Raw genomic sequence first — 23,743 nt, forward strand, 5'->3', positions numbered from 1 at the left:
ACATCAAATGAAAGAAACTCAAGGTTCAAGGAAAATATTTCAGATCCTTCTCTAACTTGACATTTCTCTTTCCCCATATTTATTTACATACTTGATTTTTAGAGTTGCCCCATAGATGAACTCTATGGAAGCCAGATGAACTCTAGGAAGCCAGTGTGGTGTAGTGGTTAAGAGCGTCAGACTAGGACCTGGGCGATCAGGGTTCAAATCCGAACTCAGTCATGAAGCTCAGTGGGTGACCTAGGTAGGCCCAGTCGCAGCCTCATAACCTACCTCACAGGGTTGTTGTAGGGGTTAACCGAGGAGTGGGGTAAACCATGTGCTCCTTGGAGGAAAATGTGGAATTTAAATGCAATGAATAAGCTCTTCTGCTGAAGAGCTGACCAGATTGCGCTAGGCTGACCAATGGCCTCATTCATACAGAAAGCTGCCTTACATTGAGTCAAACCAATGGTGCATTTATCTCAAAACTACAGTGACTGGAAGCGTCTCTCTTGAATTTCAGCTGGGTCAAACCTGGGACCTTCTGCATGTACAGTTTCTCCGCCACTGAGTTACAGTCCTTCCCCAAAGGACATATGTTCATAAGTATATACCCACCATACCTGGATCCGAAAGCACCTTGGGAACCTTTGCGTTCCATTAGAAAAGGAAAGGTGAACTTAAATAAATGGAATTGCCGTCTTAAAATCGCAAATGGAACTCCTACACCCAACCAAACTGTATTTCTGCATGATTGCTGTTTTCAACCAAAAAAGGGAAATGTCAAAAAGTGGGGAGAGCGGGGAGGGAAGGGTACAATTAGTATATTATAGCAGATTATTGTTATTACCAAGCAACCGCAAGATGTTTTTGGAAAGTTTCAAGAACTGCTGGGTGCTGCCAAACAGATGTGTGAGCAATCAAAAATACTGGCATATTGACTTGAGAACATGTGTCGTCTCGGCTGCAAGAATTCATGGTTTGGGAAGAGGAGGCATTCCAGTCCCTGCCCTTCATTCCTCCCCCCACCCCACCCAAAAAAGCCATATTTTTTTTTTACATAAGACTGGTGTGTACGAGAGACATAGCAAATCCATTTCAGGCTCAGATTTTACTAAAGCAGAACGCTGTCCAGTATCTGCAATTAACTGCAACTTGAGACACCTTTGCTTTCTGACCCCCTCCGAAAGAAACCTGAACAACTGAATTTCTCAGTCCGCCCCACTGGGTTTTTTTAAAACAACAACACCGGAGCTCTTAACTCTTCTGCATTTTCTGCAAAGAGATCTTTAAAGACACATTGATTTAATGGAGGTTAAGAGCAGGCATGGTTTTGATCTTAGGTTACCCCAGAAGGGGACACAGCAGGTAATGCAGCCATGGGCTGGGAAATTAATTTGGAATTCTCGAGAAACCACAGAAGTGTTTCAAAAGCCTGGGCAACTAGGTGTCTGAGGTTTTTCTGGTTCTGCACAAGACCAGCAGTGGCTGGTGCCTATCTGGACTTGTAGGCTGGAAGCCAGAGAGATCCACTGTAAGCAGAATCAGTGACAGGTGGAGCCAGAACAGGTGCGGGCAAAGCCAAGTAATTCAGGGGCAACCCTGATAATAAGGAGAAGTTGGCAGGCAGTGCCATCCCTGCCAGGAGCTGGCAGGCAGGTGGGGCTGGCTGAGGTTGGTGGAGCAGTGCTCTCCCCCCCCCCCATTTGCCCAAATGCACCAGACTCTACGGCCCACGGCTTTAGGAACTCATACTTCTGGGTTTGCTGTGTCTATGGAGCGTAAGTACATTTCTGAGCACAATTCAAAGTGTTGGTGCTGACCTTGAAAGCCCTAAATGGCCTCGGTCCAGTATACCTGAAGGAGCATCTCCACCCCCATCGTTCTGCCCGGACACTGAGGTCCAGCGTCGAGGGCCTTCTGGCGGTTCCCTCACTGCGAGAAGCCAAGTTACAGGGCACCAGGCAGAGGGCCTTCTCGGTGGTGGCGCCCGCACTGTGGAACGCCCTCCCATCAGATGTCAAAGAGATAAATAATTACCTGACATTCAGAAGACATCTTAAGACAGCCCTGTTCAGGGAAGTTTGTAATGACTGATGTTTTAATGTATTTTTAATCTCTTGTTGGAAGCTGCCCAGAGTGGCTGGGGTATAAGTAATAAATTATTATTATTATTATTATTATTATTATTATTATTATTATTATTATATTATATAAGGAAAGAGAGAAACAGGAGAAGAGACAGAAGCTGTGAGGCCAAGTTTGCTGTGGACGTTGTTGTTGTTGTTGTTGTTTTAAACACCCCCCTGGTGCTTCAAACACGTTTCAATTGTTCTTGTACATTTTTTGTGAGCTGGTCTTTTGATAGTTGGGACAGCAGGGTGCAAACATTCAAAGTAAATAAATAATGCCCTACGATCCATTTGCCAGAACTGGATCCCTTCTGCTGACAGGGGGGGGGCGGGACAAAGTAAAACACAATGGGGTCACTAACGGTGTGTGTTTGGTGGAGAGGAGAGTTTCATAATCTGCAGGACACAAACTGCCTACCGTGTTGGCGGCTGGGGGGAGGGGAGCATCCTCTCAAATTTGAATATTCCATCCATCCACCCATCCATCGCATTCATGTCCCCACCTTCCTTCCAAGGAGCTCAGGGTGGGGTGTACATGTTTCTCCTCCTCCTTAATTCATCTTCACAACAACCCTGTGGGGTAGGCTAGCCTGACAGCAAGGTCACCCAGTGAGTTTCATGGGCTAAGTGTGGGATTTGAACCCTGGTCTCTCCTGGTCACTCTTGACGGCTGCACCACATGCATCAAAGGAAACTACTGTCACCCTGTGGTGTGGTGTTGTTGTTGTTGTTTTGAACCCGGGTCTGAATGAATACAGGTGTATCCTTATCACCCTTTAATCCAATTTGAGCTGGGTGAAACATGACGACTGTTCTGTTTACAGCGGGGGCGAACAAACCTCACGCTTGCAGGTTGTACTTAGTATTTTGCTAATGAAAAAAAATCCAAAATCTGCCTGTCAGACCCAAGTGAAAAAAATAGTGGTTTAGAAATAAAAGAGTACCTCTGAGCAAATGAATTTGTTTCCAGTTAAGAACAGAGCCCTGAGTCCTTCGACTCAAAATCTGCTCCTGGTTTCCACCCAAGCTTTGTTTCATCAGCCAAATTCTAGGAAAGAGAAAGTCCCTTTTTTGTTGTTGCTGATATTGTTAAGCAATTAGGGGCCAGAATCCTGGTGTATCTACAGCAAACCATCTGGAGAGGTACCAGCAGATCCCAATCGATCTACCACCCATTCTGAGCAAAGTCGTAATCCTGAAACGAATGTCAAAACTGCTGAGTTTTGAAACTGCAGCCACATAGATGAGCTTTTGCTGTAAATTTACTACACATGCGAGCTGGAAAATCCATAATTCACACCTCACAAGCACCCAACGTGTGGTTTTTTTTAAAAAAATAGTGATTCATATCTTTCCTGCTTTTTTATTTTCCCTTTGCTACTTTGGGGGGTGGGGGTTGCATCACGTGATGGACTCTGATAAAGAGACAAACAGGTGTTTGCTGAGCAGAGCCATTATCCTTCAACATAAGCCCTACCATTTGCAATATTGAAATAACAATGCTGACCTTTAAAGCAGAAATGCTGTGGGAGAAAGTTACCTGAAAGGCCGCCCACGCTCATAACAACCTTGGAAGGTTCTGAAAATGGCCTTGGGAGGCCTCACAACCAGGATCGCTGGATTGGTGAGTGCCAGCAACGGGGCCTTCTCATTGGCCGTCCCGCACCGTTGAAGTCCCTCCCCCAGGAAGTGGATATGGCCCTATCCTTGACAATTTGTTTTGTTCTTTCGCTTGGTATTTGGCCGGTGGTTTCATGCTGCCTTTTCGCGTTTTAACTGCCGGCTGAATTAACTTCCAGTTTACTGCTTTTGTTTTAATGCCTTGTTATCTGATACAGCGCCCTGTTTTGCTCCTAATAAAGCCCAGCATTTTCTCCCGGCCTCCGCAAAGTGAATTAACGTTTCCGTATAAATTATCTACCGTAAACCTAAGTTCTCTTTCCTGGGTAATGGCAGCCCCTGCTACAAAGTTGGCCAGGAAGAGTAAGCATATAGGATCACAGAATCGCAGAGGTGGAAGGGACCATGAGAGTCATCTAGTCCAATCCCCTGAAATGCAGGAATATTTTGCCCAATATGGGACCCGAACCCACAACCCTGAGATCAATTCTATGGTTCTATAAAATATGTCCCTGGTAAAATATTCCTTTTAGGGCTGAGTCACCGCGATTGTGTGCATTAAAAGGTTGCCTATTGTACTGTTTTTCTTCTTTTGCACACACAGCAGCAACCTTGGGAGTTTATCTGCAAGGATAGCCATCTGTTAGAGCGCTGAAGGACATGATTCCTTTATGCCAGAATCATAGTTAAGACTGCTGGACCATGACCTTGGGAGCCCAGGGTTCAAATCTCCACTCAGCCATCAAGCTCACTGGGTGACCATCTCCCAGCCGAGCCTACCTCACAGGGTTGTTGCGGGGTTAAAACCAGAGGGTGGGCGAGAACCACATACATCACCTTGAGCTCCTCGGGAGGAAAAGGCGATATATCAAGGTAATAAATAAAATAAGTACTTTTTGAAAGAATTTTTCCCCCTCCTGAGTCAGACTTGCTGCTATGTTCTTTCGATTGCAGTTGTGAATTTTGGTGACCGTGTTCAATGCTCACAGGTTCGGCACTTGAGCTAATGCTCAAACGTTACCTCGACAATTTTTGCAACTGCTTTGAAAGGGAGTACGGTAGTACAGTCATACCTCGGGTTACAGACGCTTCGGGTTGTGTGTTTTCGGGTTGCGCACCGTGCCGAACCCGGAAGTACCGGAACAGGTTACTTCCAGGTTTTGGTGCTCGCACTCCAGAAGTGCTAAGTCACGCTTTGCGCATGTGCAGAAGAGCCGGGTCGCAACCCGCGCGTACGCAGACGCGGAGCTGTGGGTTGCGAACGTGCCTCCCACACGGATCAAGTTTGTGACCTGAGCGGCCACTGTACAGTGGTACCTTGGGTTACATATGCTTCAGGTTACAGACTCCGCTAACCCAGAAATATTACCTCGGGTTAAGAACTTTGCTTCAGGATGAGAACAGAACTCGTGCAGCAGGAGGAGGCCCCATTAGCTAATGTGGTGCTTCAGGTTAAGAACAGCTTCAGGTTAAGAACAGACCTCCAGAACAAATTAAGTTCTTAACCCGAGGTACCACTGTACTGTTCTCTCCAAAAGCAGGGAGTGCGGATGGGAGGGGTGGCATTGTAGCAAACGCTTTGCATATTTGATTACAGAATACTCAAAGGTGGCAACCTGTATCTGACACCAACACCGTGGCATCTTTGCAACTTTAATAACGCCGTATCCTGTTTCTCTATTCCAGAAGGGCCTTGAGATCCTCCTCCTTCTCCACACAGGGCGTCGCTGTCCTAATTATCAAAAAGGCAATATTGGCAGCAAGCGGAGCTGGGGGTGAGAAGCAAAGCTGAAGAACGCATTGTCAGAAGTTCTGCGCAAAAAACCCACCCCCTTCTCCTCCTCAGATCAGAAGGCACTTGTTATCATTTCATAACAACATCCGTACACACAGAAAATACATGTGCTCTAGGAAGAAGCTACAATTGCAAGAACGCATATTTTAAGAGATACAGTTTGCGGTTTCATAGGCAATGTGAGCCTTCCAATAAAAAATAAAGGAAGAGAGCCTCTCCTACCTTTTTTAACGGAACATTAAAAACAGATCAATTACGATTATGGATAAATTTATCGCCTTCGTCTGCAGGGCAGGTTGTGACTCCTTTAAAAATTCAGGTTTGTGTTTTAAAAAAAAGAAAGTTTTTAAAATTCATTCACAAGAATAGGCAAGGCCAGGGTAAAAAAGTGTGGCTACAACCATTATACATCATATAATGTGCAACCACAATTGAGATCTGCATTATATTGCTCAGTGAGATATCTCTGCTGTGGAATGGGGCAGTGCAGGGTACATTTAAGCGCAGATGAAAAAATTGCATGCCATTTTTGCAACAACGTTTTGGCTCTTTGTTACTAAAAAGGCAACAAGGAAAATAATAATAATAATTCTTTTGGTTGTTTGTTTATGTTTACATTCTCTGTATAGTCAGTGTGAAGCTATACAGTGGTACCTCGGGTTACATACGCTTCAGGTTACACACTCCGCTAACCCAGAAATAGTGCTTCAGGTTAAGAACTTTGCTTCAGGATGAGAACAGAAATCAGGCTCCGGCGGCGCGGCGGCAGCGGGAGGCCCCATTAGCTAAAGTGGTGCTTCAGGTTAAGAACAGTTTCAGGTTAAGAACGGACCTCCGGAACGAATTAAGTACTTAACCTGAGGTACCACTGTGCGTAGGCAAAAAGAAACCTGCAATGGATTCCAGATAAGATGACTGGGGGAAACTTTGTAGAGCTGCTGCCAGTTGAGACAATACACTTGAGTTTAAGCTGTCTTTCGTACAGTTATCCTCTCTGGAGAATCAATTCCCACTCGCAGTAGGAGAGCACGCTACCGCTGTCAAGCCAGGAAATGATTAAATATTACTTTGCACAGAGGTGCAAAAATACATTCCTCCTTAGGAGTCATTTCTGAGTGCTAGAAGTAATGCCATTAATAAATAATACCTGTGCTTGAGACAAGCATGCAGTGGCACAGCTCCAGTGCAAAAATACACACTCTGCACAGAAAAGTACTAGATTAAGTCCCTGGCTCCTTATGCAGAAAAATATTGCAGAGTTGGGCATTTCCCCCAAGCCCTTGCTAAGCCGGTAAGCATGGCTAGATGCACTTTTGATCTGGCTCACAACAAGGTGGCTCTGGAGAAGTTCTAGCTCTCTATCTGAATGCAACTTTGCCTAGAACCCATTGAGGATGCTGAAACAAAAAGAACTGGGAGCGGGAAGAGGGGAAATTCCAAAAGTAAGTTTAAAAACAACACAAAGCCAAACATAATGCAATTTACATGTCAGCAGTGCAGGAAACTCAGATATATAAGCTAGGCACCATATGACTCCTTAAACCAGGGTTATAGTCACCAAAACGGAACGCCTAGTTGCCATTTTGGGGGCCAGATGGCTCAAAAGTAGTGTTTTTCCAATACAACTTTTTGCTTTCTGACATTCATTCTGATTGTGCAGATAAAATATAACAGATAGAATACTGCAGGATGTGTTGCCGGTGTGTGAAAACAGCCAAGATCCAAGGATTCCCAGGCATGCAACTCCAGATGGCAGAGATGTCAGGTGCAACCTTTGTGCCCAGGCATCTATCTTCACTTGGTCGCAAAATGCAAATGGCAAATTTCAAACGCTGCATGCGAGAAGCTACCTTCTGCTTCATAACCAATGGAGATACAGTCATACCTCGGGTTACAGATGCTTTAGGTTGCGTTTTTTCAGGTTGCGGACCCGCCGAAACCCAGAAGTACTGGAACAGGTCACTTCCGGGTTTTGGGGGTCGCGCATGCGCAGAAGTGCTAAATCGCACTTTGCGCATGCACAGAAGCGTCAACCCACCCGTGCACAGATGTGGCGCTGTGGGTTGCGAACGCTGCAGGTTGAGAACGTGTCTCCCGCACGGATCATGTTCGCAACCCGAGCGTCTACTGTACAGGAAGAAGAGGAACAGTTTCTTAAGCACGTGGGCTGTTCCTGAATAAGGCTGCTCCTGAATAAGCCGCTGAGTCGCTTTGAGCTTTGCCAGAATAGTTTATTATGCCACCTCAAACAACAGGAGCGTATGATCATGTGCACATAGCAAGGTTATTTTAAGAAGGAATCTCCAGCTCATTGCTGCTGCCCAGCCTCTTCCTGAGAAGAAAGCAAAATCTAACTCTGCTGAGAATTGTGTTTATCAAGGAATAAACTGCAGGTTCAGGGAGATCCCAGGAAAGGAGGAACACATAAGAACATGTGAGCCTAATGGTGCAAAACCCTATGCTTGTCTTGAGTCTATTCGGAAACAAGTCTCAGTGAATTCAATGGGACTTAGTGACAGGTGAGAGTATGTACAGGATTGCAGTCTAAGATTCCCTCCCTCTCACACTAAATTCATGGTACCTGCCCAGATTCACTGCCTGAACTTCCCACTTATTATTAGTGTATATATTAAGCTCATTCACAAACCGTCTGGCCTAAATGGATCAGGATTTCAACCGCTGCAAGCCTTTAACTCTTGCTGCAAGAGCAATTATTACATAGGATTACGGTTTACAACAAATCTGGATGTTATTACCATATTCACCGCTCTAGCATTTGCAAAGCAGGAACACACCACATGTGTTTTCAATCTTTTCTCCTCTTCCTGCCATTTGTCACCAGAGAAGAGAGTCAATATCACACACACACACACACACACACACACACACAGGTGGAATTTGTACAAATGGTAATAGGGAGTATCTTAACATAACCTTGCTGTGTGCACATGATCATACGCTACTGTTGTTTGAGGTGGCATAATAAACTATTCCGGCAAACCTCAAAAGGACACAGGGGCTTAATCCCATCATAGCACATTCCAAAAATATGGAGGAGTCACAAATTTAGCAAGGAAAATGCCCCATTAAAAACTCCAGACAACAGAAGAGTACCAGGCTGAGTTAACAGTATGCATGTCCTGAAAACAATTGCACATTCAGGACTTAGTTCCAGTGAAATAGCAGGGCTGATTTTTGCAAGAAACTGTGCACAACTGGTCTATTCCATTTGAGCTGTGTAAAATCAGAGCAACTTCGAACCAGATCTTTTATTGGGGGCGGGGGGAGATCAACTTACATTTTTGCAATTCATGGAAGAGAGGCAGAGAGCTCACATTTATGCAAGTAGACCATTCGGATTAGCAGGTTTTGCAAAACTTGAGAACAAAAGTATGGTGCAGTTGTTATCTAGAGTGTTGGACTAGGACTGGAGACACCCAGGTTCAAATTCAGGCATGGACCACACTGAGTAATGTTGGTCCAGCCACTATCTTCCTGCCTAATCAAACTAACAGGGTTGTAGTGAAGATAAAATTGTATGTGTGCATGGATGAGAGAGGTGGTGGTAGAATGAATCATGGACGCTATCTTGAGCTCTTCGAAAGAAGAAAGCATATAAATTTTAATAAATAAATTCAACTAGCTCTTACTGAGCTGAAACAGCTCTTAATGACTGCTGCATATATAAACTATACCTTTAAAACATATTCAAATGTCATTTTTACCCCCTAAAAGAATTCTGGGCATTGCTTACCCCGTGTGATTCCCAGCAACCCTTAAAAAACTACAGGGCCCAGAATTCTTTGAGGAGCAAAATGTGCTTCGAATGATGCTCACACTGTTCTGTGCAGCTGACCAAGGACTCAGAACACCAACTCCTTCAGCTAAATGAGCAAACAAAGGCAAGAACAAAATCCACTTCACAATGAGGATTTTGAAAACACACACACGCACCAACCAACAGCTGCCTCTTTGCCAATGTGTGAATTGTTGCACAACTCTTAAAGAGGTGGTTTCTGAAGTTAAACAAACCGAAAGATCAATGGATTTGTTTAAATAAATATCATTAAAACCCGAAGGTCCAGCAAGAGTTTTGCCTGTTAAGATATTGTGGGTTGTCCAAGGCCTGTTCATGCATAGACCTTACAAAAATAATATCCCTGAACACTAGACAATGAGGCAAGGTGATCACTTCCCAAGCCAACACCTTGCCATAGAGCATATATCCGTAAGTCTTTAATGTGTCCCAGGACCCTTTTGTTGTTGATACTGTGACACATTTGCGTAGAATTTATTATCTGCTCTTGGCAAGTTGTGCTGATCAAACTTGCAGGGCTCTTGGACTGCAATTCTCCACCAGCCAACCCTGTGAGCACGTCCCATTGAGCTCAATGGGAATCACATCTCAGTAAACAGGTATCTGTTTGTACCCCTTGCTACTGCACTCCCCCCCCCCATTTGTGTGTGGGGTCTGATTCACACATAACGGGATTTATAGCCAAAGCATGATTTGCTGGACATCTGAACCCTGCTCAGTAGACTGTGGATTGTTTTCTAGCAACACACCATGATGTGAAGCCATGGTTTGTTGGCTTATGAAACGTGGCTTGCTTTAACTATGGCCTGGTGTTCTGCCCAAACCCAAAAGCCTTGCTGAACCATGGTTTACTTGGCCAACCCACCTCAGATACTCTCCTAAGGCAGAGGCACAAGGCAAGAACAGCTTTGTGGGGTGTGGGGCAGAAATCAAGCATTGGAGAAACAAGCCATGGCTTGCTTGATCATCTGCGAGACTGTTCGCTGAAGAAACCGTGGCTCAGTTTTATGTGCAAATGCAGCCAGTGTGTTACAATGTACAGTATATGCTTCTAGCCCTGACCTTTTTAGGATGGAGCAAGATAAGAGTTCTAAATATAACACAGCAATAGAGGAAATTTCCATTAAATGTTTATCTGGAGAGAGTGAGAGGGCATGGAGCTTGCGCGTTGTGGTGCTACACACCTAACAATGTAAAACCGGCAAGAGGGTTTTCCTTTTCGCTATCGAAAGGAGAAAGCGAGAGGGAGAGAAAAGGGAAAAAACTTGTCAAAATGCATCAGAGCAGTGGAAGTAAACAGATTTGCATTTTAAAAAGTGTGGGAGAGAGAGCTCCTCACCACTGAATGAAAGCACTATGCCAGGCATAGGCAAACCCGGCCCTCCAGATGTTTTTTGGGACTACAACTCCCATCATCCCTGACCACTGGTCCTGTTAGCTAGGGATGATGGGAGTTGTAGTCCCAAAACATCTGGAGGGCGGAGTCTGCCTATGCCAGCAGTGTGCCTTGGCGATATATCACCATGTGGGGCAGACTGTGATGACAGCTTCACTCAGCGGTATATCGCTGGTGAAACCGCCATTGCACTCTGCCCTGGCAAGCTGAATCGGCAAGGGGCCGATACAGCTTGTTCCTTCCTCTGCTTCTTTAAACTGCTTGGCAGCCTCCGCCTTTTCTCCCTCCTGGTGTAAGGCAGTCAGGCGGTGTAGGGGCTCCTTGATGCTGCTGGCGGGTCCAGCAGCCCCTCTCCGCAAGGCGCAGATAGGGTGGTTTTGCACCCCACGCCTTGCGGACTTCACCCGGGAGGGTGGGCTGCGCTGTTCCTCCTGGGGTGACTCCCCACCGGAGGAAAGAGACAGCGCACCCGCACGGGCGAAGGCAGCCTAGCAGGCTCCGTGCGCTTGGCTACTGCCGCTTGCTCAGTCTTCAGGGAGTGGGGGGCAATTGGGCAAGGTGGCTCACCTGCCCCCCACACCAGCGAAGACAGAGGGAGCTTGGCCAAGGAGACCAAGGTCCTTGCTGCTCCAGCCAAGCAGCAGGGGACTTGGGGCTCACTCAGCTGGGGGACGGAGCCTTTCTGCCCCCCGCCCCCGGCTGAGCAGCAGGCTGGGGCCAGCTGTATTGGCCACAGCCCATGAGGCGCTGGGGTGACACACCACGATGCTGAAAACACAACATCGCCCAGCCCTAGAAAGCACAAGCATGTATTCAGCAGTAGCCGCATGCAGGGCTTAAGATAATCATTAAAAATCCTACAGAGTTTAGGACCCAGATATTTTATGAACCACCTTCTTCCATAACAATTCACGAGGTCCTTCTCTGGGTGCTTACACCATTTGAGGTGCATCAGGTGCATTGGAGAAGAGCAGGGGTAGGCAACCTAAGGCCCAGGGGCCGGATCCGGCCCAATCGCCTTCTCAATCCGGCCCCGAACGGTCCAGGAATCAGTGTGTTTTTACATGAGTAGAATGTGTCCTTTTATTTAAAATGCATCTCTGGGTTATTTGTGGGGCATAGGAATTTGTTCATTCCCCCCCCCCCAAAAAAAATATATAGTCCAGCCCACTACATGGTCTGAGGGACGGAGGACCAGCCCACGGCTGAAAAAGGTTGCTGACCCCTGGAGAAGAGCATATCAACAGGCCTACAGAAGTCCCACTGCGAGACATCATTGCTATCATTTAGTTACCAAGTGAAAACATTTCTGTTTTCCCAGGTTTTGAAGAACTAATGTAAGCATTTTTAAAGCTTAGGACATTTTGCTTTCACTGAGCATTGGAATGCTGTTGGTGCTTCTGTCTGCGTGTCACTTTACTATATTCATCTAGGTGTTTTGCATTATTATTATTATTATTAATCTCCAACCATATTTATGGTCTGCACTTAGGCTAACTTCAGTTCTACCTTGCCGCCCCAGCTTCATTTTCCCCCTAGCAGCAGATTTCGACTTTTATATTATTTTTTTAAAAGCGCAGATGAATTAAACACAGCAACGCTGACATAAGAACTCTGTAGCAAGATCGAAACAGAAGCACAGTTAGACACTTCAGGTTACAGACTCTGCTAACCCAGAAATAGTACCTTGGGTTAAGAACTTTGCTTCAGGATGAGAACAGAAATCATGCGGCGGCAGCGGGAGGCTCCATTAGCTAAAGTGGTACATTAAGGTAAGAAGTTTCAGGTTAAGAATGGACCTCCAGAATAAATTAAGTTCTTAACCCGAGGTACCACTGTTTTCTGTTATTGCACATGGAGGTTTCATTTAGATGAAAGTTCAGGTTGGGGTGGCTTTTCCCTACCCCCCAACCAGGTATGATAGAGCTACTCAGAAATCATCTTGCCCTGAGGGTTGAAGAAAGAGAGCGGGGACAGAACAGCCCAGGGAGTTGCCTCCACCATCACCACCACCATCTGGTCTCCAGTTCAGGTGGCCTCTTCCTGCCACAATCCCCACAGGGCTATCAGAGGACAACCTTGTCATGATGGGTAGAGAAGGAGAGACCCAGACTGGGAGGGCCTTAGCTCAATGGCAGAGCATCTGCTTTGCATGCAGGAGGTCCCAGGTTCAGTCCCCAGCATTTCCAGGTAGGGCTTGGGGAGTGTGTCTTTCCTGGAGAGCTGGCGACAGTCCGTGTAGAGAACTGAGCTAGATGGACCCATGTTCTGATTCAGTACAGGTAGCCCCCCCCCCCGTTCATGCGTGTTCAATATACATATGTGTATTGTATGCATACGTAGTATACGTGCTTCAAGCCGAATCCGCAAGTGATTATTAAAATCTCCAGACCAGCTCCAGAAGAGCACAGAAAGGTCAGAAAAGGTGCAAAATCAGCGCCTAGCAATCCCATGAGCCTTTGCAATTGAAATCCCAAGAGCGCTTGCACAGAGTTTGAGCAAGGAGGTTGTGAGTGAGTCTTCGAATTTGGAAAAGCTTGGAGGTGGTTTTGGAGCAGGAGAATCCAGGAAAGACATACACAAGTTTTCTAGAGGTGGTTTCTTTTGCAGGTTTTTGGATAGTTTTTAAAATATTTTTTATGGGGTTTTTGGAGGGGTTGGGTTTTTTGGGTCATAATTTTTATGAGCTTTTTTTGAGGTTTTCTGGGGGGAGGCTTATTAGAGTTAGGATTTTTTAAAAAGAGGTAGCACCTAAACGCAAAGCGTCGTCATCTTCCTCAGGTGCTAACCAACCCACAAAGCAGGGGTTTCCAAAGATTTTGAGGGTGTTTGCAGGTTTTTCCAACGGTTGCTTCAATGATACGCAATTTCACCAATGCGCAAGGTGCCTCGGAACATAACCCCCGCGTAAATGGGGGGGGGGTGTTTCCTGTACACGACAGCTACAGCATGAGACTCCTAATCTCAGAGCTGTGGGTTCAAGTCCCACGTTGGGCAAAATATTCCTGCATTGCAGGGGGTTGGACTAGATGACCCTCGTGTTCCCTTCCAACTCTACAATCAATTCTGTTATTCTTCTTTCAAAAAAAGCTTTTTTTCATCGTAGCTAGTCATTGCTGTTCCATTTCTAGTTTTAATCAATGCTTATTGCGTTAACTTTTTTTTAAACAAGCTGCTTTGTGAGGTTCACCTGAAAAGTGGTGTGTAAGTATCTTAAATATATGATTAGTAACTTTCATTGATAGACATCCCTTCCATGAATGCTTCATCTTTTCTAAATCCATCTCATTTACATGAGGTGCATAGAACATGCTCTAAGAGTAAGTTACACCATGACCATAAGCGTGTTCACTCGCTTAGCAAATGTGCTCAGGATTGCAGCCTTAATGTTATGTGTGCATAAAACATCCTTTCGTTGTAAACATTGTGACCGGTCAAGAGTCCTGATATTTAGAGTGGCATAATCTATATCTAACAATAGATTTTTTGTTAATAGGATCCTGGACACTAGTTCAGGAGTGTTGTGTTTTTAAAGACCAGCACCATTAACCTTGGTACCGCACTTCATTGTGTTTAATTAGCAAGCTAATGAAGACCGTCTCCTTCCTTCCTTCAACCACAAGAGGATAAATGCAGAGCTCTGGGAAAAAGAGTAGACTTACCTGTTTGGAATTCAATTCACTGCTGTGTAATGAAATATTTATCAAATATATACCCTAAGTTTTGCAACACTTCAGCAATATGTGCTCTGTACGACATAACTCCTATTTCTACAAACCGTATTATATCATGGGGCTTTATTGGGGGGTGGGGGTGGAGATGAACACAATGTCTGAACATTTGGGCTGCAGGGAAATTTGCAAACAAAACACGAGGCATGAACATAATGTTTTCATCAACATATCTTCAGATACTAAAAAAAAAAAATTCAAAGTACACAACAGTGTTTTTGCTGCTGCTGCTGCTTTTTAAAAAGTGACAGACTGTCATGTTTCACTATTTGTAGCAAGTTATTACTAGAAACCATCCCCACACATGCAGCTGAGGTCAAGCTGCTTTTAAATAACCCACTCTTTTCTCACAGTACAAAAAATACCCCATTCACCTAATCTTCCGACAAACTACAGTAGAATCTTGGTACTGAGTTTTCATCAGTACCAACAGCTTCTGCTTAGTTTTATTAACTGCGTCTTCTGGAGGGCTAGAAGGCAGGCCTGTTCCAAATCAAAAACACATATACCATATTTTTTAATTAAAAAAGAGACAGCTGAGGCCATTCACAAAAACAGATGTTCACCCACTCGCCGATTCAACTGACCACCCTGGAAAGATTCTCACAATACACACCCTGTGTTTCCCTTTTCCCCCTTTTAAATTACACTTCCTAAAAGTCAATAAAAGCATTTCCCTCGAAGCAAACCGCCAAGTGGTTTTGGACCGCGAGGTCAACGGGACTCACTCCCAGGTAAGTACGTACAGGATTGCAGGCTAAAAGGCAACTTTCAATTTGATCCCACTACGAGTGCAAGTGTGATGTACTGTACTGTTCCCGGTTATGTTTTAAACAACAAAGCAGTAGAGCCGCAAGCCTCTTATCTGCAAATAAGCACACAGGACTACAGCTAACAAGAAAAGAAAATAAATACGCAGGCAGAGAGAAACAAATCGTCTAAAGATTGCCCCTGTATACAAAGCCCTGCTTCCAACCAGCAGAGCGGTGTATGGTTACAAGAAGGCTGAATTTCGTGAGTAGAAACACAAGCACACATCCCTAGCATTGTTGTCCAAAGCTAAACTGCTCCTTCCAGAAATATCTGACTGCACAGAGAGCTCCCATGGAAAAAGGACCACTTACAACCCCTTCACACGAGGAGACAAAGATCTATGCAAATGCACAACCCTGTTAGACAAATGCATTGCTGCTTTGATCACTACCACATATCATGGGTTTTATATATATATATAATATATATATAGGCACCCTCCCTCTCCCCTTTCAGTTTGATTGAAGGAGTGGGGCGGGTGTTTGAGAACCAGGCAGGGGGGAGGAGGGGGGAGGAAATAAGAGCTATCACTGTTTACAATACAGCACACAAAAACGGGGAGAAAGAGAGAAGCCTGTGACAGGGAATATATAATAGGTACCCTGAACAAAGGAACACCATCCAAGGAACGGCCGCCGCCGCCGCCACTTTGCTGGTTTTAACCCCTCCCCAGGATTTCAGAGCACATTCCAAAACAAACCCACAAAGGCAGAGGGAATCATTGTCTTTGGGAAAACAAGAGGGAGAAAATGGTTAAATGCAAAATGGGGGGAGGGAGACTGTTCTGTTCCAATGCAGGGCTTCTTCGCTCCCCTCTCTCTCTTTCTCACTTTGCATAGATATGATTTAAACACAACCCCCAAAGGAGGTTAAGAAAGGCGGTGCCTGAATGAGTCCCCTTCATCTTTCAGGCTGCACGCGGTGTGTAAAAAAAAAGAGAGAGAGATGGGGAACAACAGCTGCAGCAGCAGCACACCCGGTTTAAAACCAGCAGCCTTTGCTGCTGGTGCTGCTGCTATGATCTTTATTATACAATACACCCAAAGCAAGCCAAAAAAATAATAATAATATGCCTGCTCTTCTCCATGCTTGGTGTGGAGCGTGACAAGTTACTACACAGGAGGAACCTTAAAAAGAGAGCAACGCGGAGGGGGGAGGGAAGCTAGCAAGGGAGGGTGCTGTGTAACATTACACAACATTACACAAGTTGGGGGGCAAAAGCTACGTGTTCCTCCTCCACCCCACACACGCGTGATGTGCGAATTAGCCCCCTTTTCCTGACGCTGGCAAGAATGGGGAGGAAGCTTGCTAGTGTGGGAAAGCGGGGCTGGAGAGGGGGACGCGAGCTGCTGCTGCTACTGCTGCTTTAAAAGATACAAATCAATCCCTCCACGCCATGCTGCTTGCTATGGGGCCGGGCAGTTACGTCAGCGCCTGTTATTATTCCGTGGCCACGAGATTGGTGCGGGTTCTTGTGCGCGCGCTGCGTTTTCGTCGGTGGGGACGGCAATCGCCGTCCACGTTTCTCCACAGAGCCAGCCCCCCCCCACCACCACCACGAAAAAATAAAAATCAGGGGCGAGATTTTCTCTCTCCAGACCCCTCCCCCACCTCCAAAAAGCCATCAAAACAAGGAGGCACAACAAAAGCAAGGCGAGGAGCCAGCCATGGCTCCGGCGAGGAAGGAGAGAAAGGAAAGAAAGGGCGCAACCCCCTCCTCCCTCCCTCGCCACCTCGAAACCCACCACCACCATCTCCTCCTCCTCCCCCCTCGTCCAGGAGAGGAAAGGCTGGGGATGGGAGGCGGGAAGAGAAAAGCAGATTTACTGCGGATCAATGTGGTGGCAACAATAAGGTTGCATTTCCATAACAAGAGAGAGGGTCTGGCACAAAAGTTGCAGCCCTGGGCTGCGAAACATCCATTGCTCCGGACTACAATACACATTCCCGTCCCCCTTTTGCTCTCCCCTTATTTAAACCGAGCTCTCTCCACCTCACCCCCACCCCACGAGGGGGGGGGAGTGTAAAAAAGTAATTAAGAAGCCAGACAACGCTCAGGCTGGCACGAATGTAAATGAAGTTGCGCGCACACACACGCACATGCACCTAACAAAAGCAAGAGAATTTCAGAAAAGAAAAAGCCAGGAGCCAAGCGCAAGGCAATATAAATAAATTCCTTTGGGACAGTCACTTTGAGGGGGGGGAGGCCTGGCCAAGCCTCTCCTCGCTTCTCCCTCCGATTGTTTACATTTGTAACTTTCACCGTGGCATGCTAGTAGTAGGCAGGGTTTAAATAATAATAAAAAGCGGCTACCACGCTAAAGCGAAAGTTTAAAGTATCACAAAGGGGGCAAACACGAGAGGGGCGGGACAATATGTTCCCTCGTCCCCACCCTCTCCAAAATTCAATTAACTTACCTCCTGGTGTTTTACAATTAGTTTAAAAAGGGGGGGTCACCCCTTTTTGCAATACACTAACACAATCACAGCAAGAATAATGTGAAGCATCTTTGCCAAAAGGCAACCCCCGAAACCTTGAGGAATCACAACATTTCACGAAGAGCCAGGTGAGAAAGGGGTTTGGAGATTTAAACGTGGGCAGCCTTTAAAACCTGTTAAAGCACACTATTCAAAGGTGCCTTTTAAAAAGCAAAGTTGCACAGTATGTGTAAAATCTACCCCAAGGGAACTTCCGAAACAAGAGGAAACAGGCTTTCAAGGGATCAAGTTTAAAATCAAAAAAGGGGGAAAGACCACAAGACTATAGAGAAATAGTAAAAATCCAAGGCCTGGAGTGTCGTGTTTGTTTTCACCCCGCAGAAAGATATTTCCCCGGGGTGAAAACACACATGGCACTCGAGGCGAAGGGAAAACTCGGCACGTTTTATTCTCCGCCCCAAATGCCTCCTTTTCCAACTGATGTCAACTATTATCTTTGTTTCCAAATGCACGCCTCCAGACACCGAGCATTTCGGCAAGCACCCTTTTAAAAAAAAATAATAATAATTATCCACCTTTCTGATCAATATCAAGCTAAGCAAAAGCCCCCTCCTTCGCGACTTGCAATTAAAACACGCGGCGAGAGAAAGGAAGGCGAGAGGCTAGAAAGCAAAAGGGGGGCGACCACCAAAACACAACACGATTGCCACCAAATGCAAAGTTTTGTCGTTCTTTCCCCTTTAAAAAAAACCAAAACTAACACGATTAACTCTTATGTTTCCCCCACTTCACGTGTTTTTAAAAAATAAACGCCTCCTGTGTATTTGTTCCTTTTAACGCCATTAATGTTTGCAAGCCTTTAAATTTTTTAAAGGGGGGGCTAGGGACAAAATCGAAATGCAGCCCACCCCAAACTTTTTCGTTACTTACGTGTGCAGAAAGTCCCCCACAGGAAGGCGAAAGTTAACCACGAAACCATCATATTCCTTTTTCTCCTCGTGGCTATTGTTTACTCCTCCTCAGCAAGGAGGAGGGAGCGCGTAAAACGAGGGGCGAGGAGAAGAAACGAACGGGATACCGGGAGGAGAGAGAGAAAGACGGGATCTTTTCTTTAAAAATAGAGAGATATAGGCTTTTTTAAAAAAAAATAAAAATAGAAAAGGCTCCTTCTTAAGAACGACAATAATTTAAAAAAAAAATAAAACACAACGACACCGGAGATTAAATCCTTCACAGTTTCCAACAACGTATCCAAAGTCAGAGAGAGAGATGATTCAAAACGAGAGAAAATCCTCCAGACAGGTGGCTTCTGCTCCTGTCCGGTTGGGGGGCGCAGGGCTACAGGCGACCCCCACCAGGGCCAACCCCGAAATCAAGCTGGCCAAGAGTTTCTTCGCTGGGGTGGCGGTTGTGGCGCTGCTCGGAGAGCCAGGCAGGCGCGCAAAGCTTCCCTCGGCGACCTCTCCCCAAGCAGCCCTGGCCGGCCTTTTTTTCAGCAGTACCAGCAGGGGGGCCGAGAAGACATCCAAGGAGGGGGAGGGGGCACGACATGAACAGGGGAGAGAGACCGAGAGAGACCCCCCTCTCCTCCGCGGAATTGCCCTCCTCTCTTTTCGTTTTCGAAAGAAGGCAATTCAAGGAAAGCTCCCCTCGCCGAGGCGCAAGAGCGCGCGAGGGAGACAAGAGCGCACAGCCCAAGTCCGGCCACCACCGCTCTCCGAGGGAAAGAGCGAGGAGGCGGCAGAAGAGGCGACGCCGGAGCAAACTTTGCAATGGGGAGCCGCCGAGCGAGAGAGAGACTCCGCTGCCGCGCGAGGAGACGGAGGGAGAGCGCAGGAGCCGGCTGTGGCGGGGCTGTGGTTGCCGGTGGTGCCGAGAGAGCGAGGAGGAGGAGAGCCGCCGCCGCTTCTGCTGGCACCGCCGCTTCTGCTAGGGGCGCTGAGGACTGGCGGGTAGCGAGGTCCGCTCTGAGGCATCGCTCGTTGGCTTTGGCGCTCGGGGAAGGGGGCTGGCAGCGCGCGCGCCACAGCCGGAGCAGCAGGAGGAGGAGGTGGGGGGAGAGAGGAGGCTGGCGCTGCAGTTGCCATGTACAGAGGCGCGCTCCCGCCCGCCGGTGCGCGCGCGCGCACTCACACACACACTCGCGCGCGCGCACATATACATTACCCCTTCCCTCCCTCCCTGCACGCAGAAAACAAAACAAAACCCTGAGTCGATTCCAAAATGGCTTCTGCAATGGGGGGGGGATCTGAATTGGAGAGGGGATGGTGGGCGGGGGAGTGTTTGTGTGCATGCATATATATATATATATATTAATATATATATTATGAGAATTTTGAGAGATGGATCTAGGTATACAGTATGTATATGTACACAGACACGCGCGCACACAAGGAGCCAGTTAGGGGAAACCCGGATGTTTGATACAAAGAGAGAGAAGGGGAGGGAATCGTGGGGGGAGAGAGAGAGGCGGGACCAAGGAAGGGTCTTGGAGGATGCTTAGCCGATGACTGGGGGAGGGCGCCTGTTTGTCAAGGCGCACCGAGGGGGCAGGGCTCGGGAGGGGAGGCAAGGGAGGAGACCGGCTGTCAGGCAGCGCGCGAAGCTCGAGCAAGCGTGTTTCCCCCTCTCCTGCGCGCGACTCGGTCTTCAGGTAACCGATTCCCACGTTACGAAGAGAAGCAAATCCGGGATTTGCCCCTGCGAGGCCAGAACGACCCTCGGAAGCGAAGGCCGGCGAGGAGCAGCTGACTTGAGTGTCGTGCACACGAGTGCTGGCACGCGTTTGTTGTTGCGCGCACGCTTTGACGTTTGGAATCATGGTGCGCTTTGTAAGAATTGCTTGGAGTGGACCTAATGAGAGGCTACCCTTGTCTCAAAATGTAAGGTGCGAACCCAAATCCTGAATATTCCCTGGTACCCTCCTGGTGGAGGCCCCTGGACTTGCCCCTGACAGAATGCTAAATTGGGCGTAAATTGGGTGCAGGCCGGATGATTTAATCTACAGGAGCTTTGGCATTGATAAGGCAGGGTGTGGACTGTATTAATGAACGCAGGGAGCTGAGGGAGAGATATGCCCCGGAGGCTTTTGATAATGCATTCTGGGAAACCTAGAAACGACCATCCTTTCCAATCGTGTATGTTCAAGCATGCAACCCAAGGGCATCTATTCCCTCATCGTTAGCCTTCGCAGGGTATGTGCGAAAAAATATCATCTATTTTTTTGTTCAGAAACCAGGTGATTTTTCTTTTGGTAAGCTCTCCTCTTTATCAGAAAGCTCATTTCCACTACTGCCCTTAAGCTGAAGTTCTGTGCCTTTTAGTAACAGGCAAATTACATTTGACCTGGCGAACATATATAATGAAGCTCCGGCTTCAAAACTAAAATAAAACAGTTGCCCTGGAAGGAGGGAGTTTCTAGCGGATGGTACTTCACCCTTCCCTGCCAGACCTTTTCCCAGCCTCAGATTGTTTATTCCAGCTCCTTTTCATCCAAGATGCATGCCTCTCCTTAGAAACAGGCATCTGGCGCCCCAATAGGGAAGGAGCAACTTTGCTTAGAAAAAGGGGGGGGGGAATGATAAGAGGTGTATAAAAATTATGCATGGTGTGAGGAAAGTGGACAGAGATAAGTTTTCGGCCCTCTCCAATACAGTGGAACTTCAGGTTACATACACTTCAGGTTACAGACTCTGCTAACCCAGAAATACCGGTAGTGCTTCAGGTTAAGAACTTTGCTTCAGGATGAGAACAGAAATCGTGCAGCGGTGGCACAGCAGCAGCAGGAGGCCCCATTAGCTAAAGTGGTGCTTCAGGTTAAGAACAGTTTCAGGTTAAGAACGGACCTCCAGAATGAATTAAGTACTTAACCTGAGGTACCACTGTACTACTACAACACTGGGGCAGTCCAATGAAGCTTGAATGTCTGCAAGATTTGAGATGGGGCAAAAGAAAGGACAGCAAATAGTTAAACTTTGGAATTCTTTCCAGCAAGAGCCAGTGGTGACCACCAAGTTTGATGGCTTTGAAAGAGGATTAGGCAAATGCATGGAAGATAAGGCTATGGGGCGGCCTCGGAGACCATATAACACCGGTCTTGAAAGACCTACATTGGCTCCCAGTACGTTTCCGAGCACAATTCAAAGTGTTGATGCTGACCTTTAAAGCCCTAAACGGCCTCGGTCCAGTATACCTGAAGGAGCGTCTCCACCCCCATCGTTCTGCCCGGACGCTGAGGTCCAGCACCGAGGGCCTTCTGGCGGTTCCCTCATTGCAAGAAGCAAAGCTACAGGGAACCAGGCAGAGGGCCTTCTCGGTAGTCGCGCCCGCCCTGTGGAACGCCCTTCCAGCAGATGTTAAAGCGATAAACAACTACCTGACATTCAGAACACATCTTAAGTTTTTAACGTGTGATATTTTACTGTATTTTTGGTTTCTATGGAAGCCGCCCAGAGTGGCTGGAGAGGCCCAGCCAGATGGGCGGGCTATAAATAATAAATTATTATTATTATTATTATTATTATCCATCAGCGGCCACCAGTTATGATAGCTATGCTGTGTCCCCACAGTCTGAGGAAGCCTGCCTCTTAATACCAGTAACTGCAAATTGGAGGAGAGAATAGTTCTGCTAGCTTGCTGGTTTCCCACAGCCATCTGGTTGGCCACTGTGAGAACAGGGCCTTCTTATCTTCCTTCTTATCTTCCTGAGGCTGTTTTCTTGTTTTAAAAAGCCGTGCCTCCTTTAACACAAGCATCTGTGTACAACATGCAGCTTGCCCCTCTGTACCTCCACTCTTCTCAAGGGCACGAAGTCGGTAGCAGCAATTAAATAAAACGAAGCATGGAACAGAAACAAAACGTCCAGTTGAATTTAGAACGGTTCCATGTTTGCCTGCTTCACCCTGGCTCTTGAAGGATGCCCAGCTCAAATTCAAAGTCTGAAGGCTCTTCCAGGAAGCATCTAGGTAAGGTGGTCCAATGCACGGCCTGAGGGCAACATGTGGCCCTCAAGCCCTTTTTTGTGGACCTAAGCAACATTTGACACACACACACACACACACACACACACACACACACACACACCCTGCAGCCCTTGCTCTGCCTTCCTGAAGCCAAGTAAGCAAGGCTTGGGGAAGGAGGTGTGAGGGCTCTGAAAAGGTCCTAGAGCAGTCTGGGTCAGCAAGGTTTATCTTGACTGGGCTGGATCGGTCCCACAGAGATCCCACTGTGGCCCAGATCTTGTGAACATGTGTGCCCGCAATTTCCGGTGTCTGTGCATGTGCAGACGCAATTTCCGGCGCTGCGGAAGCAAGTCCCCATGCCGTGCAGCGCCGGTTTAGCGCAGCGCACGAGCGGGCAGCTCAGCTCAGGGGCGGCTTGTGGGCCAGCCAAACGACCTCCACGGGTCGCTTCCGGCCCATGGGCCTTAGGTTGTTGACCCCTGTCCTAGAGCCCTCCCTCCTTCTCAAAGCCTAGTTAGCACTTTCCCAGTCTTGGGAATGAGGTGAGAGAGCTCCGGGACCCTCTCTTAGCTGGCTTTGGGAAGGCAGTGGTGGGGGACCATCAGATTTTGGCCTTGCTCCCTCCCCCTCACGACATGACAGTGGGTTCTGTGTTGAAGGACTCTTGCAGCCCACTTGGCACAAGAGGTTTGGCTGTCCTGGTCTGGGTTCAGGGTCTGGTGCCTGTTTGGGAAGAAAAGAGGTCCACAGTTGTGGAACAGCCATTGAAGGGGTCTTTCTGCAAGCAGAGAGCACTTGATTTTAATGCAGTGGTGCTGGTGTAAAGAGAAGGGGTGTGGGATGGCTGGGTGAGGCAAACACCTCCAGCACCTGATACTGAATGTCAGAAAAGGGCAGCAAATTGTTTAATTTATCATGGTTTTTATATTTCTTGCCTGAGAGAGGGAGAGGTGTTTGTGAGATTCTCACATGTTTGGACTTGGGTATTATATACCTTGAACATAGGCTGCTGCCTGCGTCAAGGCACACCCATCTGACCTTTTCTTGAGCATTCATC

At 47.1% G+C, this 23,743-nt stretch overlaps 1 protein-coding gene across 1 annotated transcript in view; it reads right to left on the reverse strand.

Moving 5' to 3' along the window:
• ACVR2B (activin A receptor type 2B) overlaps positions 1-19,781 on the reverse strand; it is a 131,018-nt gene extending 111,237 nt beyond the window's left edge. Inside the window, exon 1 of the mRNA XM_028750861.2 lies at positions 18,656-19,781. Within this exon, the coding sequence (XP_028606694.1) occupies positions 18,656-18,707 (52 nt within the window). The 5' untranslated portion in view covers positions 18,708-19,781. The remainder of the gene's footprint in view (positions 1-18,655) is intronic.
• Positions 19,782-23,743: the final 3,962 nt, after the last annotated feature.

The sequence above is a fragment of the Podarcis muralis genome, chromosome 12 (assembly GCF_964188315.1).
Source record: "Podarcis muralis chromosome 12, rPodMur119.hap1.1, whole genome shotgun sequence".
In the NCBI taxonomy this organism is placed as follows: Eukaryota; Metazoa; Chordata; class Lepidosauria; order Squamata; family Lacertidae; genus Podarcis; species Podarcis muralis.